Source organism: Haemorhous mexicanus, chromosome 1, assembly GCF_027477595.1.
Source record: "Haemorhous mexicanus isolate bHaeMex1 chromosome 1, bHaeMex1.pri, whole genome shotgun sequence".
NCBI classification, from domain to species: domain Eukaryota; kingdom Metazoa; phylum Chordata; class Aves; order Passeriformes; family Fringillidae; genus Haemorhous; species Haemorhous mexicanus.
Genome location: NC_082341.1, coordinates 36,782,646 through 36,803,469, shown reverse-complemented (window position 1 = coordinate 36,803,469; position 20,824 = coordinate 36,782,646). Strand labels below are relative to the sequence as shown.

General features: G+C 38.4%; 1 protein-coding gene across 1 annotated transcript in view; it reads right to left on the bottom strand.

Annotated features, from left to right (window-relative positions):
* Window positions 1–12,092, bottom strand: part of KCNH8 (potassium voltage-gated channel subfamily H member 8) — a 176,441-nt gene extending 164,349 nt beyond the window's left edge. Inside the window, exon 1 of the mRNA XM_059856301.1 lies at window positions 12,017–12,092. Within this exon, the coding sequence (XP_059712284.1) occupies window positions 12,017–12,092 (76 nt within the window). The remainder of the gene's footprint in view (window positions 1–12,016) is intronic.
* Between the last annotated feature and the right edge of the window lie 8,732 nt (window positions 12,093–20,824).

Below are 20,824 nucleotides of genomic sequence, written 5' to 3'. Positions count from 1 at the left end.
AAATATGTTTTGGCTTGTTTTCTCTAACTACACCACATGTTTGATTTGAAGCGCAAGTATAAAGTTCTTGTGGAAACTATTGAGGATTTAAAAAGTGTACAAACATATTCCTTAGTGAGGAGCAGCAATGCTACCAGAAAGAAATTAAATTTCAGTAGAAAATTTGATTTATTTCTGGGGACTATTTTACTTTCTTGATAATACAGAGAAAAGCTCTTGACTCTTGGTCAGGGATCCTCACTGTTTATGTAGCTCTGACCCTTGATTTGTTATTTAAGGACTTATCTGGAAAAGAGGTTCCCAGAACAGAAGTATTGCAGCTCCCCTGCAGCCGAACAGCAAGCCCTGCAGTTGGACTGAGCCTGGCTGAAAGACATATCCAAATTTTCATCACCAGCCCCAGAGATATTCTGCATCACGTGGCCCAAGATGGCATTGTGTTATGTGCCAAAGAAAACACTGACCTGTCAAAAAGGAAGGATTCCATTTTTTTGCACAGCCAAACTACTGGAACACTCACTGCATTATTTTGCAGGCACAAACTTTGCTTGCCAAGCCTGAAAAACCTATCAGGAAGCACCTGCTTTCAAGAGCATTCTGTTATTACAATTAGTTTATTGTGGCATTCACAGATTCTTCCTGGAAGTCATGAATTAGCCATGATAAATAAGCACCAAAACATTCAAGTGCTGTGCAAACTGCTACAATACTCTGAGCATTAAAACAGATGAAATAAAATCACTGTTCTCAGCACAGCAATATGTCAAAATTTAATAGCTAGAAGAAGAGCTACTATCAAACTAAGAAACACTGTTACAAGGATTCTCTCATTTACTACACTTTAGAAAAGTTCATTGAATATATAGTTATGTACATCTTAATTAAATACAAACAATCAATTTTATAGACTTCTGAGAATAAAAAGGGTTAGGAGCCAATGCCTGCATTCTATAAATGTAAAAAACTTCCTTCTTCATTCTTGCTTTTCTTAGGAAGTCATACCATTAAACAGAATATGTAAAGTTGGCAGAAGATGTCTCATAACCTTTAATAGAGCACCTGGAAGCACTATTTTCAATGACAGTTCATATAAACTGACACATCAACTATATCAGCCTGGGGAAAAACCTAATAATATTCTCCCAATTAATTCTAACCTCTTAGCTTTACTCATAATTATTTCACTCAGCTCCTAAAACTCAGCTTATTAAGAACCATCCATCATGGTGTGGGTCACACAGTATTTCTACTGCTGGGCTTTCTGGCCTGTCTTCCTTGTGAGAGGAAGTGAGAGGACCTTGCCTACACTGAACTCATAAAAGGGAAATTGGTTTTTAAATGAAGAATAAAGCGAAACTGCAAAATAATTGCTATAATTCCAGATTATTCATTTATTAAATGACTTTTTTATTTCCCTGAACTTAGTCTGCTGCTTCCCTGGAAGAGACACTCCTCTTGCTTATCACTTGTGAGAGTGCCAGTTGAACTATTTACCTGTACTTCACATCTGACTTATTGATGCATGAAGTGGCTGGTTTTATTTCCACCTTTTTCTTTGAGCAATCATACCTATTTATATAAATTTATTGCTGCAGTAATTTCATATATTCCAGATGAGATTGATACAATGTCAGGTTGTGATTGTTTATGTTTAAAAAGCATACCCACAAAAAACCCCAGCTGAAATCAGCAACATTACAATAATCCACTACAAAAGACACAAACAGAAGGTTTGTAGCTCCCCTGACACTTTAAGCAATCATTCCCAGGAGACACATATCAGTAGAAAAATTAATAAACGAAGTGTTTATCCTAACTGAAGAATGATTTCTTCTGTAATTAAAGCAGGTTATCATCAGCCTATATGTTTCTCTATTTAAAAGCTTATTTGAAATACTAAGTGTTGAAATGTCCAGATAGATAATTGCTTTTCTGAAGATACTGTTGGCATCAAAAGGAAGCACATTTTTGATACATAACAGTCTTATTTAATCAGAACAAAAGCAGGGGGGAGAACTTCAAGTCAGATAGCTCCAACTGGATGCAGGCAGCAAAATCTCTGCATTTCTCCAAGAGTTACTGCTCCCACTATCTAATTTGATGATTAGCACTGGTTGTAATTGGAACCAAAATCCCAAATCCCCATCTGGATCCTGCTCACAGCAGTATGAGCACAGTTCAACACCTGCCTGCCTTGTTTATATAAGAATCATGACTGATGTGTTTAAATGTCTGCAGCAATTTCCTCCTGTCCATCCTGAGTGTTGTTGATCACTGCCTCTGCTGCAGGGATCGATCAGCAGCCTGGGGAAGCATTTGGTTCATTCCAGAGCAATGCCTGCTGCTCACTCAGCAGGCCCATCAGTCAATCCATCTCTGCTTCTTCACAGCTGCTCCCTCCTTTTTCCTTTCTTGGCCAAACATCACTTGTACACTTTACCACCCAGGACTATCCCTTACCTCTAAAAATCAATCACCACTGCAGTTCATTGTGTAAGTAAACTTTAAAAAAAGAATAATCAATTTTGTGTTTAATGTTGCCTATAATCTGGGTTTTTTAAAGGTTCTTAAAGGATAAGGTAACTGCTTTTTCAAAATTCAGACATCACTTATGGCTACTCTCCACAGGTACAATAATTTGTTAATTAATAATTAACTGTACTTGCTAATGAATTTGAAGAAAACAAAAACTGCTGATTCAGACTTGAAAATAGCAAGATTTTACAGGGAATTGAAAAGAGTTGGATGCAACCCTCCACCCTATCAGAAGAAAATCTGCAAGTGTGCTTTAACCTGTAAGTGTGTAAAGGATGAATCCTGCCTTTGGTCCCACACTGCACTGCAGTGAGTTCACATGACTGATGTGAGTGGCCAAGCCTCCCACTCCTTTCCTTAGGGAAAGTGCTCAGTGCAGTACAATGGAAGAGCATCACCTGCCTAATTCCAGGCAGGAAGACCAAGCAACAGATCCATGGACCATGCCTTGCTCTAATCACTCTCAGGTGCATGCTCTGCAAGGCATGTCAGCAGAGTCACTTTCCTGGTGAAGTATCATACATCAACTAAAAAAAATCCCAAATAAACCAACAACCAATACAAATATTCCTAAAAACATACAAAGAGGTAGCAAAGACAGCAAGGATTTCTAATGCATCCTGGTTTCTGTTTCCAGTGCAGAAGCAATTCTTGAGCATGATTAAGAAGATAACTTAGTCATAGTTCTGCTTCAAAGAGGGCCATTAAAACCATGTTTTAAAAATCACAAAGACTAATTTACAGTAAGACCTTGAAAGGCCCCCAAAATATAGTGCATAACCACACTATTCTCTCACCTTTTTCCTCCCATGCTGTCACCCAATTATTACAGCACTGAAGCAGACACAACTTACAGCTATATATATTCCCCAGTAAATCAGTGATCCTGTTAATTTTCCTTAATCTTGGCAAATGTGTAGCTCAAGACCTTTCATTAATATTTATTAACTATTCTTTCCTACATAGAACTTTTAATTATTTAAATCACTAACATATAATTCTGTAACTACACATTTTATGAGGTGCATTCTTCTTCCCACTGCTCTGGAAGTGAAAAAAAATAACATGTTAAGTCCAAATTTCAAACCTCAAGATCTTTCAGTGCAATAAAGAAACAATCCAGTTTAATAAATGCAGTGAATGTCTTATCATCTCACAAACAGAATTCATACAGTAAAAAGATGTGGATTAAAATACCATGTATTTTGATTTCAACCATTAAAAAACACACAAAAAATAGAGAAAACCGGTTGTCAGTGATACACTGTGATCATTATTGACTTTTGAAAGTTTTTTACTCTCCAAGGAATCCTTTTGATCTTCCACAAAGAAGATTGTTTTTTCTGCAAAAGTATTTTCCTCTAAAACAATGTAGTTTCCCTATTGTTTTTCATATCAGTATAAATTTCTAAACTAAATTGTAAGACATTCCTAACTAAAATGTAAGAAAAGGCAAAATTTATGCAAAAACACACTCGTTGCTTGTCCAGGAGTTATCTGACATTTAGAGGGGAAAAAAAATTAAAAAAAGATCAAGCTATTTGTCCAAGGCCAATTTTCTCATTCTAAGCATCAAATAAATGACACAAGGACCAGCTCTGAATTCTCTTTCATACCTTTGGAGTAAGATGCCTAGTCACATATCATAACTAACTATTGAGTGAGATGGAAGGCAAAAAGAAAAGGCCACCAAAAAAAGCTGTAACAATGCATTTCAGGTCTATTCAGCTCAGAATGAATCCTTCTATATTTCTATAGGTTTAAAAAAGAGAAAAAAGCAAAATAATCCTAGACTCCTAGTCATCAGAGGTAAGGCCTGAGGAGAAAGAGAATTGAGTGCTGGCACACTAGAAGCTGTTTTCTCTTCAAAAGATCAACAGGGAAGACAACAGATTTCTCCATAACACAATTGTCTTCAGCTGTCCCTGAAATGATTGACAGCCAGCATTAAGCTTTAGGGATGCTCAGATGATATTTAATGTCAAGTTCAACGTTGAATGCGCTCGTATTTTAAGAACAACACCTGTTCCAAAGGCATGGAATACTACTATTAGTCCCAGAAAACAGAAGGAGCTAGAAGCTCTTGGCAAGATAAAGTCCAAAAGAAGACTTTTTTTTTTTTACTGTTAAGGAAATGTCTCTCCTCTCTGAGATTTGAGAATGTTGTGTTTGTTTCTTATCTCGCTGTGCCTCCCTTTCCCCCACCCCCTTCCCTTGCCTTTCTTTTTTCCTTATTTCTTATTTATTTATTTTTAGATTGAGTGGGCAAGAAAAAAAATTACTCTGTGAGCAGGTTAGTCCTTACCTGCTTTTTTCTTTTAGTCACTTTAACACAAGATGAGTTTGCTTGTGATAATGCAAAACTGCTGTAACAACTGTAACTTTTTTAACTCTTTCCAGGCTATAGCATATGTAATATATGTACCTTGTTTTTCTTTCAAAAATTCATTTCCTCAGACTAGTACTAGGAGTAGTGAATGCTCTGTAAGCCCATATCTTGCCTAATTTATTTTAATATATTCATGTACATCTATTTGTTTACACTCCTACATGTGGTTGAGGCAGTGTTTTTGCTGCATTTTTACTCTTTAAAGCCCTTAAAAATACTCTGAGCATCTTTCCTTTACATCAAAAAAGACTGGGAATGCTTATAAAATTGCTACCTGCACAAATAAAATAAAAATTGATAAAATAGAAGCTGAATGTACAAATGTAATGGTAACAATAAGAGAAATCTGTTTCCAGGATAAATCTATTTACTCATTGAAATGTGTAACAGAGAAAAAACTAATATATGTTTGGGGGAGTGAATAAAGGGACATTTATAGAAACTCTCCAGTGGGACTCCAGATAATCATCTATGATTTAGAAACACTAAAAAATTTCCTCTGTACACACAAAATTCAATCAAATATATATAACTTCAAATATACAGGTTTGATTTGATCACTGCACTGTGTATCAAGTTTCTACCCAAAAACAATACAGAAGATAATATTCCTTTGTTACTCAGGAAAAAAAAAAACCTTATTTAATGAATATTTTCATTCTTAAATCTCAAATGTGTGCCTTGAATTCAAATACAGGGTTTATTTCTGAAGTAATGATGTGTGCTATTACTCCAACTTTATATTTATAATACTAATCTAAGATTAGTATTATAAATATAAAGTTATCACACTAAGTTTAGTGTGATTACTGAATTATATAGCCTCTGAATGGAGGAACTACAGAATTGTCATCCTTTCTTATTTCTGTCTAGCAAAAAATAAGAGTTTGAATACATCAGTATTTTTCCTAGCAATAACATGGACTCTGAATAAAACAGACAGTAATGACCATTTTTCATGGTTTTAAAGTGATTGCATATTAAAAATAATGCCCAAGTACATTTTTGTTTGCTTGAATCAGATTCTTAGGACTAGAACTGAAAAATTAAGCAAAACATGGTCTTAAGACGCCTTGAAACCCTTCCAATTCCATCTTTCAGGTCCAATTTTAGCTCAAGCTAGAATCAGAGGTTACTCTAACTGCTGAAAGTGAAGAAAAACAGATAAACTGACCTGAAATTATGAAGTTCTACACCCCCAAAGCTCATGCCAAAAGAAGAGGAAAAGATTTTCCAGCTAGCTGCCTAATCTAGCCACTTGTTTACTTCCACCAAAGAGCAACGATACAAAACAGGTTCCAACATCCAATCCCTGGTTTATATTAAAAATAATATTTGCCTTTTTTAGTAATGGAGCTACAGAAATTTGCAGTGCTGGTCACATCTTACAGAGAAAAGTCGAGAGAGGCAAGGTCTGCTTTTTGGGGGCTCTGAGCTGAGAACAGGCAATATTCTTTCTGGTGTTGACTGTATATTTTTCCAGTGACAAATGATTAAGTCACAACACCACATTATTTACTTGTTCAAGGATATGAATAAAAGCACTAAACAATTCTGCATTAACATAGGAGCAAGAATAGAAGTATCTTTGGAAGTTTCCCTCTGGCCAACCCACCTAATCTCTATGACAAAGAACTTGACCAGCTTCCCTGCTTTTATTCCTTCAGAGGGACAGTTTGACAGACCACCAGATTTTCCACTGTCACTCCTTTGAAGTCTCTTTAACTTTGATTGGTGCTTATCACAGTTGGAATCACCTTTCCTTGGTCACAGGATTTTACAGAATCTCAGAATCAACTCAGTTGGAAAATACCTCTGAGATGATCAAGTCCAACCTAGGACTGAACACCACCATGTTTATACCAAGTGCCATATCCAGTATTTCCTTACACACCTGCAGGGACAGTAGAGAATTTTTTTCTAAAGCCCAACCTAAGCCTCCCCTAGGACAGCTTGAGACTGTGTCCTCTCATCCTGTCACTGGTTGCCTGGAAGAAGAGACCAATCCCCACCTGGCTACAGCCTCCTTTCAGGCAGTTGTAGAGGGGGATAAGGTCTCCCCTGAGCCTCCTTTCCTCCAGGCTAAACAAGCCCAGCTCCCTCAGCTGCTCCTCATGGGACATTCTCTCCAGACCATTCACCAGCTTCATTGTCCTGCTCTGTACCCACCCCAGCACCTCAAAATCCTTCCTGAATTGAGGGGCTCAGAACTGGACGCTGTGTTTAAGGTGCAGCCTCACCAGTGCCATGTCTGAGGCTATGATCACTGCCCTGGTCCTACTGCCCCCACAATTCCTAATGCAGGCCAGGATGCCAGTGGCCTTCTTGGCCACGCGGGCACACACTGGCTAATGTTCAACCAGCTATGACCCAGTACCCCAAGGGACTTTTCTGCTGGGCAGCTTTCCAGCCACTCTGCTCCCAGTCTGTAATTGAAGCATATTTTGTCTTTGTCAGGTGGAACATTCTGATCCTGGAGTCTGATGAAAAGCTTCCTCTTCCTGGAAACTCAGTTGTTGCTTCCCTACATCTGACACTGCTGCAATTCCTTGAGCCTCTTTGAGGGAGAACCCCCAGGCAGCCAAGAAGCACTTTTCTGCTTTTGAAGTTTCTGTGATACTATTAAGCAGCACATTGACTGGTGTAGAGAGGATAGGATTCACCCTGAATGAGAGAGAATTTGACAGCAAAGTTGCAGAAAGTGTTAGTTCATTGGTTCAACTTAGCAGACATCACCAGTTTGTTTGTGAGACAGAAAAGCAAGTGCTGGGGGTAGCTGGGAAAGAGTGGGGGAGGAATCTGACCCTGCAATCTGGAAGGAGCACTGCATACAAAGGCTTTCAGATCTGCACCAACTGACAATGATGCAAAAGAGACAACCTGGTTCTACCCACAGTGCCAGCAGAAGTATGCTGACATCACATTTGCTATGCTTAAATCTGTATGCTCTCATCAGGTGCTTTTCAATCCCACTCAAGGGTAACTAAAACAATCAGAAAACTGATTCCACTTTATCAGGAAGGAAAAAAACCAAAGCGTTATGAAAATTGCTGTTTAGGTGCAAAGATCCTTTTGTTAGTACTTGAGCATGATTTAAATTGGAAAATATATTTGAATGTAGAAGTTGTTCAGCAAATAGAGAATTAACAAATTATCATCATTGACACTGAGCAAGAAGTTTACTCAGCTTGATCTTCAGGTTAGATGGATAGTGTAAAATTGTCAATAAGAATGTGAAATACATACTTAATTTGGAATCTGATCACATATGACAGACAGGAGATAATTATAGAACTTCAGCTGTCATTTCATAGTATAACCATACACAAAATTGTTGTTCTTTTTAAAATATAAATTAATAAGGCTATTTGCTGAATCTCTGTCAACTTTACTTCCTGAGAAAGTCTCACAAATATTCAGAAACCACTACTTTGGTGTGTATTTAATCTATTTAAATAAATAAATAGTGCATGCCAAATATTTATGTATGTATATATATATATATTTATATATATATATATACACATATATATATATATGAAAACAATAGAATATAATTTCCTACCATGCAACCATTTCTGAATGCTTTGCCTAATCTAAATAGGGTTAAGAAGAAACAATATGCAAATTTTCCATTCAAAAGCTTGAAGTGTAATCACTCACTTCAGACATTCGGTTTCATGATATTTGGTGGTGGGGTTAATTATAGGTTTATATTTGAAATATTTTCACACTTGAAAGTGCTATTTTGTCTTGAAAATATAAAAAGCAAAACAAAACTAAACCAACCAAAACCCCAAAACCCCACACCACTCATTTGGAAATGCTTATGCTTGTTTTCCACATAAGCAATAAACACATTGTTAACAGAGGGGGCAAAAAGTCTTTGGGTGACTTGGTGTTTACATTTTGGATGGAGAGGAAAACTTTGTGAGAAACCATTAACTTAAATTAAGATGTCAGGACTACAAAAGATATTTTTTGAGTTGGAAGAAGGTGTCAGTATAACAGCACACAGGCAGAGCCAAGAGCTCTGCCATGGAAATCCAGAGAAGCAAACCCTTAATGCTGCTCTTCCACATTTGCAACACAGGTAATGGGAAATTGGCAGGAGACTTCTGCAATCTCTTGCACAGCTTATAGTAACTCCAAAATTAACCTAATTGCTTTCTTTAGCACATATTATTGGTTTTATATGTAAAGAATACTGATGTGTAACATACTGCAAAAAAAACCAATCTACTGGGAAAATTCTGAGCAGCTGAAGCACTTGCCAAGAACTTGTTTTATACTTTTTTGAGATATGCAATATTTCATAGTGTGATTTATAACTGCTAATTAGACATAAGTCACTGCAATAGTATAGTTAAAAAAGTTCTGTCAATGAAATTTTGCAAATTCCGTGCAAAGCAAAGCATATTTTCTAATATTATCTGGAATCCCTTCTTGCACTTTTGCCCGGAATTAGAATTATCCCTCTTCTGGATTAAAGATGCATTGGTGGATTAGTCTATCACTGATGACAACATAATATATCCTTCCCAGAGGCTTAAACTGAAAAGAGGTCTGTTAACTACAGACTGTATTAAAACAACAAAAAAACAACAATAAAAAAAAATACATTGGACATGAAACAGTATTTTAACATTTAAATATCAGCATGTGGGAGGTCAAACATAACCTCAGTACCATGTATTACCCCTTCCACAGACTGTATCACCCATAAAACTAGTAAGGCATGGGACTGATTTCTGCGAGGATTAGCCATGGGTACTACTTCTAGCCACCTGAGCAAGATCAGGAATACCTGGCAATTTAAATGAAAAATAAATTGGTTTTAATTTTTGGACTTGATGGTCAGATACGTACACATATTTTGAAAAACTGTGCTTTTTTATTTGAATTTTTTTGGCCAGTTAAAGAAGTATTAATTTTATATCTAAATTTAGCATTTCCAAAGCAACAAAGCAGGTGAGCTGCTTCTGAACTAAATAATTTCTATTTCTGAAAATTTGTTTCAGATGACATGAAGCTGATTCATCACTTTAATGCTCTAAAGGAGTTACGTTATTCTGTATTTTAAGAGACATGCCAGCAGTTTTCCATGGAATAGTATCTTCCTGCAAAGTTTTTCTAAGTGTAAAACCACGTAGTACATAAAACACCCTTCTGTGTGGATGTCCTGGAATATTTCACATGCCAATAATCTAACAATGACATTTTCTAGAATACACCTGTTTAATATTTCAGCCAGATTCTGGAAAACTAACTAAAAAGAAATATTTCAATGACTCTAATAAGTAGATAATGTGCTGTACTTTCTGGTGAACTTAAACACCTAATTACATTCTTTTTCAATTATATCCCAGGAAAAAGTAGATGAGTTGTTAGCATTACATTTCAATGTAAGACACTGAGGTCTGTTTTTTGTTCAAGAAAAGGTCAGTCCTTCACTTCGTGAAAGTCAGCAAAATCATTGGCTTAAAAAGGTAGCTCCATATGGGTGTAGAATCCAGCTAAGAAAAGAGCTGTCTACCACACTTGCCTGTTGGTGTCACTGAGAAGATGGGGATTAGACATTTTTCTGGTGTTTTATTTAATAAGAGACCTGGATGTCATCACTAATGTTGCTTGCTAAATTGAATCTTTGAAGAACAGTAGAGAATACGTGAAGTGTTTGCGTGTACAGCTCACAGGCTGTGTGCTCCATCCTTTGAAAGGAAACCATTGTGAAGGGGGAGGGTCCTGAGCACAAAGAAGGGAAGGATTTCTTTTCTGGCAAATGCCAGTATCAGCAACAAAACTCTAATAAGAGCCACATGCTTCAATATACAATAAAAAATACCCATACACTTGGTAGAAATAAAAGGTTGGAGGATGGGGAGAAAGGACTTTGAGTTCTGTAGTCAAAGGAATTTAAAGGTACATCTAAGTAGTCTTACAAAAGATTGCTTTATAGTGAAGCATCAGTTACACACAACCCTGGATCATAATTATCTGTGTATCCTCAGACTCGCAGAGCAGTTATAATGCAGTTCTGTGCTTCTCTGCAATTGATCTCCGTGACTGCATCATTTTCTTGACGTTTTACAATTTGCTGATTCAGTAATCACAGTTCAGCTGTCTTAATCACAAGGTAATTGAACCATAGAGAGAATGCCAATAATCAAGAAGATACCAAACTAATTAGATAGCAATGTTTTCAGTCAAGAAACAGCTAACAGCAACCCAAATCTGAGTTTGGTTATTCTCCACTATCGATGTCTAGATTTCTGAAAAGGGAATTAAAGGGAAAACAGTCCATTTTGGCCCAAATCCGCTAACTCCCTGCTCCTTTTATTATGCGCGAGCCCCGTTAAAGAAGAAACAAAAGTCAAGATACAGGCGAGTCCTCCCGCACCGCCGGAGGGGGAGCACTCCAGCCGTGCCGGCGAAGGCAGCGCCGGGCCGGGGGAGCTGCCCGGCCGGGGGAGCCGTGCGCGGCGGGGAGCGGAGCTCGGGCCGGGACACGCCCGGGCCGGACCTGTCCGTGGTCCTGCAGCCCGGCCGCCGCCGCTGCCAGCGCCACCGCCGAGGGGCCCTTGTCCCTACCCGCCTGCCTGCCGCCACCAACGCCCTGCAACAGCTGCTGCCGCTGCTGAGCCCGACTGACAGAAATCCAGCTTTTGGGGAGATTTCGAATCCCCTCAAGGCTGGGGGTACTTAACAAAATAGATTCCCCACACCTCCTACCAAAGCCCTGCCCAGGCTCTGAGAGTGCCTTTTCCCTGTTGGTCCCTCGGCTGCCCGGGGCGCGGGGGAAGCCCCAGTCCAGCGCGCAACTTTCCCCTAGGGAGCCGGGCTTCAGCCCCCTCCGAGCCCCCGCGCAGGGCATCGAAGGCGGAGGGGACCTGGCGCCCTCCTCGCCTGCAAAGCTGGAGAAGCCAGGCAGGAGAGGGAGGCTGGGAGCTCCCTAGCCTCGCCTTCCTCATTGCCGGCTTCTGGTACCAGGGAACCCCCGGGGGGCGGAGGGAAGAGGAAGCTCCCACCGTACACGCGATGCCCCCCGTGCATCCCCTTCTCCGGGAGTCCGGAGCCCCAGCCCGGACTCACGTGTGCCGTCAAACCGGGTGGCGATGGTGTCGAGGAAGGTGTTCTGGGGTGCCAGTAATCCCTTCATAACCGGCATTTTTCCAGCGCGGTGCGAGGTTCCCCATCAAAGTTTGTCTACGAGGGTGGCTCGAGAAGAAAGTGCAGAGGGCGCCCGGGGGAAGGCAGGGAGGGAGGAGGCGGAGGGATAGGGAGGAGAAGGAGGATGGGGATGCCGCCGCGCCGCCTCCGGCGCCGGGAGCCCCCCGCTCGTCAGCCCCGGCCCCGCACGGCGCTCCCGCCCCGGGAGCCGCGCACAGGTGCGGGGCCGCGCCCCCGGCCGGCAGCGCCCGCTCCCCCTCCCCGCACCCCTCCCGAGGCGAGGGGGAGGGGGCGCCTGGGAAGAGCAGCCGTGAGGAAGGACAGGCTGGAGGAGAGCAGGGAGCTGGGGAAGAGCCACCTTTATCCACCTGTAGCGGAGCCGGGTGGGGCGGGGCAGCGCAGGGACCGGCGGCCCCCGGGGGCTGTGGAGCCTCCTCCGCCCCCGGCAGCCTCAGACATTTCGGCTCCAGCATCTGAGAAGGGTCCCAGGCATCTCAGCTCACAGGGACCCTGTTTTATGAGTTACAATATCGCAGGGTAAAGCGCAGGCTCTTACTTTGCTTTAAGAAGAAACACCCTTGATAGATAGCAAATGCTTCTGGAGATGCTCACTGGAGAGTGAGACTGGGACATGGATAATTCTCCACCAGTTGTGTGGCCTCAGACATTATTTGCATGGTTAGCCTATTTAATTTAAGGAATAGGCATTTTTCTGTGATTGTTAGTACATCCTATAACATTCTTTCAACATTCTTCCCTGCAAAATTCCTGAAATATTTTTTCTTCTGCCAGCCAAAGACAGAATTAATACATATCCTAGCCCAGAAGGTCTATTGTGTAAATTACAATAAGTAAATACGAAACAATAGTAATAATAAGTGGCACTCCACATTCAGATGAGTAACCTGCTCAGACTGGTACCATGGCTCTTTAAATGCTGCCAGACAACTCTCCATAGTACAGTCATTTCACTTACTGTAGCAGCAATGGCAAAACTTCCCCATGTTCTTTCAGGAATAAAAGACCCTAGAGAAAAGAAGCGGGAGTACACTCCCTAATCTACAAAGACACTGTGCAGAGGAAGCCTGTTGGATTCTTGCTATTTTACAGTACTGCTATTTGTATTTTTTGCTATCCCTGTTTATTTAGGATTCTCTCTTTCTCCAGATGGTTAGAAGACTTTGATTCCCCATTTTTAGCATAAGCAGCACAGAGAGGTTACAAAAGAGAAAAAATGGTCTTCCTTTACAACAGATAATGAAACACAAAAACCCCCCAGAACCTCAGAAAATGCTGATACCCAGGGTTTCTAGCACAATATAAAGCCTACCCATGGTAAGCTCGCCTTGGCTCTGGAGAATGCAGCAGTATTTTGCTGAGATCATGAATCTGTCCAGTTGCCCTCGTACTAGAAGCCTTTCACAAACTAGTTGATATAGAGCTGCCAGGTCAGTTTTCAGAAGTAGCAGATGAACTGAGAGACTGCCTGTACAGTACTTTGGGAGTCTTCAAGATCTCAAAGTACTATCAGTTTCTTGCTACCAGATAATCTTCAAATTCATGTTAGTCTTGTCCTTAAAGCATATAAGCAGCAGCCTTGTCCTTAAAGTATACAATTTTTAATACCAGCAATTTTAAATTTTCATTATTATTCTCATATCTTCCAGTTCAATATAAGCAGAGTCACAAAATTAATTTCTATTAATAGTTTTCCATTTAGCCTCTCTGGCTAGTTGGGTTTGATGGTACATGTACTCACTAGTGAAATAAAGAAAATCCTATTTCAATACCTGGAAAACTCTGAAAAGCATGATCAGGTTTTCACTTCTGCCAAAGAGCTCAGCAACAGAGGTTGTTAAGATAAATCCAAAGCTTTGAAACCTGACAAAAGGCTTGCGTATGTTGTAGCCTGTGGTGCTGCAATTGTGTTTCAGTTTGCTTTTTTTTTCCATGGCCTGCCCAAGCACCATTTAAGTAGGGATGCAGTAAAAGAGAAAGGAATGCATTCTTAGTCCTAGTACAGGTGTCCTGCAGTCAGGAGAAGCAAACCCATTTATACATTGAAACACATAAATGTATTTCTCAGTTTTGGTCATCACAAAAGGCAAAAGAGACAAGGGGAGTAAGCTGTTCCCTGATAAGTCTGCAAGGCCATAAATGGCCACAGCAAGTCTGAGCTCTAATCATAGCGTTTTGAGGGCTGCATGACATAACAGCTTCAGTAAGTTTAGAGCTTTATTGAGAGCTCCTGGAAACTTCTTAATCATGAGACAAAAAATGTTTTAATAAAGCCTTAGGACTTGGACAAAGAATGCCAAACAGTTATGCAAACACACAACTCAGAAAGGATGGATAAGTGCCAGAGGAGTTACATGGTATATTCCATGCTGATAGGGGTGAACACAAATTAGTTATTGAAATTCACTGCTAGCCAGGGGGATGTGATAGCAATGGCAGTGGAAGGAAATTCTGCTGATGCACAAGAGGGAAGGAGACCAATCATGCTGAAAACTTCTTCATCCCTGAGAACTTCAGGAAAGAGGAAGTTTGCTGTTCTTCACAAGTACTCACAATCATGCCATACTGTTATAAATTGCTTGTGGAAATGCTACACACTATGAACAATTAGTAACAATTTAGCTCCTAAAAGTTTTGTGTTTGTGTTCTATGTATCAGAAAGCAACCACCCAAATGTCTTTGAAGTAGAGCTAATAAAATATATTACAAAAATAATGTACATAAAAAGGCTCAAACTACAAAAGATGAGAAATTGAAGTGCAGTATCCTATTTTGCACTTGTATTTAGCAAAGTCTAGAGACTTACTTAAAAGAGTAATCCTCCTTAATACAAAGTGGTACTTCAGAGACCTTACTGCAAAACACAGTAAATTCTTAAAGTTGCTCAAAGCAGACAAATTTAACAGGCTGAAATTTTGGTAGGCAAAGAAGAGGTAGTTAAGAAAAGCAGACAAGAGCTGAGAATATGTAAAAGGGAGGTAAAAGGAGGAGCTGAAAGTTTGCAGTCAAGTCTTGAAAAATTATTTTTTAGCTTCAAATGAAAAGCAAAGGTACTCTGAATAGTCACAGACATATATATATATATACAAATACATATATATATATACATATATATATACACACACACACACACACACACACACATATATTTAAATGCTTAACGAAAATCAAAGTAAAACCTGGCTGATTTTTATCTTGTTTCAAGAACCCAGCTTTCAATTTTGCTCTATCAATTTCTCATATCAGGAATATCTGGACATAGTGCCTAATACAATACTTATTTTTGCTGGCAAGGATGGGTAAGCAAGAGTTGGAATCTAACTTCATTTGTTGTGCATAGGTCTATATCCAATTTACTTAAATAGCCCACTCCCCATATTCTTTTCTTTTTCACTGTGGAGCATTTTGCTGAATTCAAAAGCATAAAAATATGTAAAAATTTATGGATAAGAGTTACAGATAAACAGTACCAAAGGTGAGAAATTAAGTACTGATAGCACTGCTGCTACTCTTCAGGATGCCATTAGCATCCAGAGATTACAAATGAAGGTTACTCAGGGGCTTAGAGTTTAGACTAGAAGGACTGTCTAAGAAAAAGAAGTTTGCCACTTCAAATTACTTGACATTATATAAATAAAATCTCAGCCTTACATTTCCCCCTACTTATCCACAGCTACTTGGGCACTCAACATAGCACATTACATTGTGAGGCATGGTATAATCTATATTATTTCTTGTTACCCAGAAATGTGGGCATGGGCAGAGTTTTGCACAAAATATAAGCAAGGAGCAGCATGCTGTAGCATTTTTGCCTATAACTTTTCTTCATTTATGATTTAAACAACAGAACTTTTCCCAAATCTTGTTATTAATATTGCACAGTATCACGAATTACCTCATGAAGCAAGAAGTCAGGAGTTGCTTCCCTGGCATAACCATTTGACCTCAACTTACCTGCTACAATTATGCAAATGAAAGCAGATAGTGAAAATCAAATTAACACGGACTGCCTGCAGCTTACTTTTGTGCTTGAAATTGCCACCCACTTATTTGTGTGTTAACCTTGGCATCCAGTGGAAAATAAAGAAATTATGAAAAAGCCTGAAAATACTAGAAAATGGCAAAGAATGGCAACCTGCTGTTCATCTGCAATGAACTGGCTAATTTAGTCTGAAGTAGTGCGTGTTGAGATTATCCTGATAAATGATTGTTGTCACTTCAAGAAATGCTGGCCCTTGCCTTTTGTGGTGCACAAGCCAACAAAAGAACTTTTCAAGAATAGAGCTGAATAATTAAAAATCTGACAAACAAGGGACAGTTTGGGTTGAAGCATAAATGCAAAGCCAGCACCTCTGGCTCAGGAGGAGGCTAAGTTCCTACAAACCAGATGAAGTTGCAAGCAAACAGGAGAATCCATACATGATGGTACTTTGAATGAAGTTAAGGATTTAAAGCTCACTTTTCCTCTGCCGCTGGAGACCCATGAAACATTTTGGCAAAAGCTTCATTTCCTTTTAGTACTGGTGTTAAAGGGTGCAAACCTGATGATCAGAGACATGCCTCTCACTGATGTACTGAAAAAGCACTGTGGTGCATCTATAATAATACTGATATCACCATTGTATCAGGCTGCCACTTATGCTTTTGTTTTCTCTTGAAATATATAAGTAATCATGCATAAGGTTTCATTCCATTATACATATTGCTCAACTAAGTAGATTAATGATTTATACAATATTGGTTTGTGTTTTTTATGGTTAAAAAGCTCTTCATACATTCACAGACCCAGGTTTCATGTGTCCATTGGATTTACAATGAGAGAAGATGCTTTCTCTTGTTTTCTACCAAGTAGCAAAAGAATTAAAATCTAAAAGTAGATCTATTGTCAAACAATAAAAAAAGGTGAATAGACTATCAGATCTCAAAATGAATAACACTATAAAATTTCTGTTTTCCACTTCCTTGTCTGTAAAAGCAGAATCACAATTTTCACCTCCAAGGATATGGTTAATGTCCACAAAACATCAAAATTTCACGAAAACCTCTAATAAAGCTAGAAACAAATTAGCAGCTGTTATTGAAGAGATTGGATAGCATTCAGAAAGTTATGGAACCACATTTCAAACAACAAGGAATTAAGAAGACACTCAGTTGCTCTAACATTAATTGAGCACCATCATGTGGGGAAAAACTCATTGGAAAAAATTACTGCGTAAAGGAGAAATGTACCTCTATGCACAAAATTAGCACCTAAAGCTGAATAAACAATATCTGTTTTCAGTAGAGCTTGGTTTTCATCAGAAAACAAAACCAAATCCCCCAGCAAACTAAAGCCAAAGGCCTCAAAAATAATACTACTAATATTAAATAAATAGTAAAATAAAATAGCTACACTATGATTCTGGTGACGAACCTTATAGTTTACTAAATAGGAACAGAATTTTCTTTTTAAAATTGTTGCAGTAAAATAAAGATAAAAAGAAAGTTAAATTCAGAAGAGACTGAGGTGTTGTAATGGCTTATTTTGTATTTCCTGGGTATAAAAGATGTCATAAGCCTTTCACCCTCACTGTGGCATTAGAGGCAATGCTAATGTTAGAGGATGTTGTAGATTATTCCACATCTCAAAAAATGTGGCCAATTCAGTTCACCTGTTAATAAGGAGTGTTAATTTTCTTCCAAATTCTCTCTTTTAAAAAGGAATTCATTCACTTACTGAATATCAAAATTGCTGTTGACAATATTATTTATAGTAATATCAGAACTTCACTTTTTTATGACCTGGGGTTTAAAATAATTTCATTATTAAATGCAATCCATTACCATTCATCTGCTTGGATTCAAAGAGTACGGTACCAGAATTATTTGCAAAGCAAGATTGTGCTCAGAGAAAACAAAGGAGAACTCAGTCCAAAAGTTTAAGAGGTGATACTGATTGTATAGGAGACACAGAAGGATGCTTTGAATACGGAATAATCACAAGCACAGCTCTAGATATTGGATTTTCTCTTAAGCCTTAAACATCATCTTCCTACAAGCAGGTGTAAAAAGTGATTCCTCCCACAGATCCCTCCAAGTTAATTTGAAATTGTGCTACCATGCTTCCACACAGATATCCCTGAACACTGGGAAACAGCTATCTAAATTTCATGATCACATTCTAAACACCATTATTGAAAAGCAACTCCAAAGACAGAGCAAATCCCTTCATAAGTACACCTATTTTAAATTCCTCAAACCAGATCAGTCTAAAACAATTTCTTCTGTTCCTTCCCTGGTATTTTTTGAGCACAATTTATATTGTTCTTAATCTTCTTCAACATCACCAAAATAACCCACATGACTCAGCCATATTTTGCCTGACTTGCACCAGAGTAATAGAGAGGAAGCTGAGACACGCCAGCTGGTTTGACTTTATTAATTTTTCTGACCTGCAGAGCACCACAGACAATGCTGGAAGAATTAAGCAGTACAGCTATGCTGGTCCTTAGCACTGCTGTGGTGCTGATATGGATTAAGATTTTGGTGACCATCCATGAAGTGATGAGAGAGCAGGAAGTGAGAGCAACATTGTTTGTTATAAATCATTGCAAGTCACGGAAGATTACCAAGACACAGAACATTTAAAAGAAAACAGAATAGTACTTCACTAGATGTCATCTTCAGATTTATCAGTGCAATTGCTTTGACAGAGGATTCATTAATAAAAAAGACTGGGTGGCAAAACTAGGTCTTATTTCTTCTTTTCTCTTAGCTTTTACTGTATTTTAAAAAGTGAAAATCTACTATTAAAACATAAGATTAATGTTTAAAATAAGTTAAAAACATTGGAAAATTCCAAGCTCATAACGTACAAGTATTTTAAATCACTTCATATCATAAAGACACAGAAATTAGTGCTATGATGTATGCACTTTAAGTAGACCTTTATATTAATATATAAATTAGACCTGACATCTAATTTATCTACCAAAAATATCCTCCTAGAGAGACAGAGGTAAAAATTCTCTGATATTTAGGGGTTTTGATGATAAATATAAATACCACTCAATTATATGGCTTGTTTGGGTGTTAACAGTAATAGCACATTTTCTCTAAGGTGCAATTGGCAAGCTTTGCAGAAGTCAACAGCAATAACTTGAAGTCAGATATTAAGTTTTGCTTTAGAAAGCTCCCAACAGAGAAACGGAAGTTCTCCCCATTACGTAAGGATAATCAGCCTATTTTTTAGTACCTTTCATGATATTGCAACAATGATGATGATGTGAACTTAATTCTTTTAGCATTGTTTTACGCAGAAATAATTCAGGAGCAATACTTATGGCAGGTCAAATGTACCTTCTGCTTTAATATACAGAGTAAGTGACCTTAACTGACATGTACTTTAAAGCTGTCTTGAGGTGTTTAATCTTTGCCATAGAAGATTGTAAAAACAATGTTCACAGAGACAAAAAAGGGTATTAAACGTATCATTAAAATATAATGAGCAGTAGCTTAAGAAAATTCCCAAATTGTTAGAGAAAAATGTGTTTAACTCTAAAATATATTCCTATAGTTCCGAAATACCTGTCTATAAAGTGTGAGTGCACTTTAAAAACCCCAAGATGATTTATCAGTATAAGTACAGACTCATCAAGATCAAATGCTTTGCCAAGAGTTAGTTGAAGCAATAATAAAATTGTCAGACCACTGAATGAATACCTTCTCCTAATTGAAGAAAGAGTGAGGGGGACAAGGAAAAAAAAAGAAGTACTGATTTAAAAAGTATTTGAAGTGGGTTAGAGTTTTTTCAAGAATCCTTGCACCAACTATACTAGACAAAATTAGCTAAGATACTGCAATGCATACATCTTTCCAAAAAGAGGAGAAAACACCATTTCCCACAGATTTTAGATAAAACCTTTGTTAACTACAGTTCAGGTTACATGACTTTTTGATTATAACAGTGGTAACTGAATTTTCTCCCACTTAAGTCAATTGCATGACTGTTTAAAAATAAATTGAAAACCCTTCAAACACAAGAAATCCTCCACAATCCTTTGTTTTGCAGTAAGTCTTACTTCTAGGTAACAAATTCTCCAGAAGACAACAGTTAAACAGCAAGTAATTAAGGAACAGGAGTCATACTTGATCCATCAAGGCTGCAACAGATCAGCCTTAATACTGATTGATTTGCTTTTTAATCTTCTCCAACTCATCAACTTCTTTTCCATCTTAATAAGAGTTTCATTAGCTGTTCTCCTCATGAGGCCATTTAAACAGAAGAACCAGTAGATACTTCAGTAGTCAGAAGTAATGTTTCTCTACCTAGAAGATACTCCAAATCTTCACAAATAAATCATACAAACTACCCTGCTTTCACCCTTATAAGAAAAACATACATCTTACTCCCTTATTTTGGAGACATTTTCATAAATGTGTCTTTCCTGAATGTGTACTTTGAGTTAGACATTTGCAAAGAGGAACATTGCAGAAGGACAGAGATAGAGGAAGAAGATTGCAGGAAAGAATTTTCACTGTTCAGAGAAAAACAATCTCAATGGCTAAGGCAAAAAATTGGCAAAGAAATCCCATGGAAGTAGGCAGTTAAGGAAATGCGTAATAGGTGAAAGTTACCATGTTTGACACAGGACTGAGCTTTGGACTAAATCTGTTGTGCAACACTTGTGACAACAGGCAAAACAGGGCTTAAGTAGGAGGAGATAAAATCCA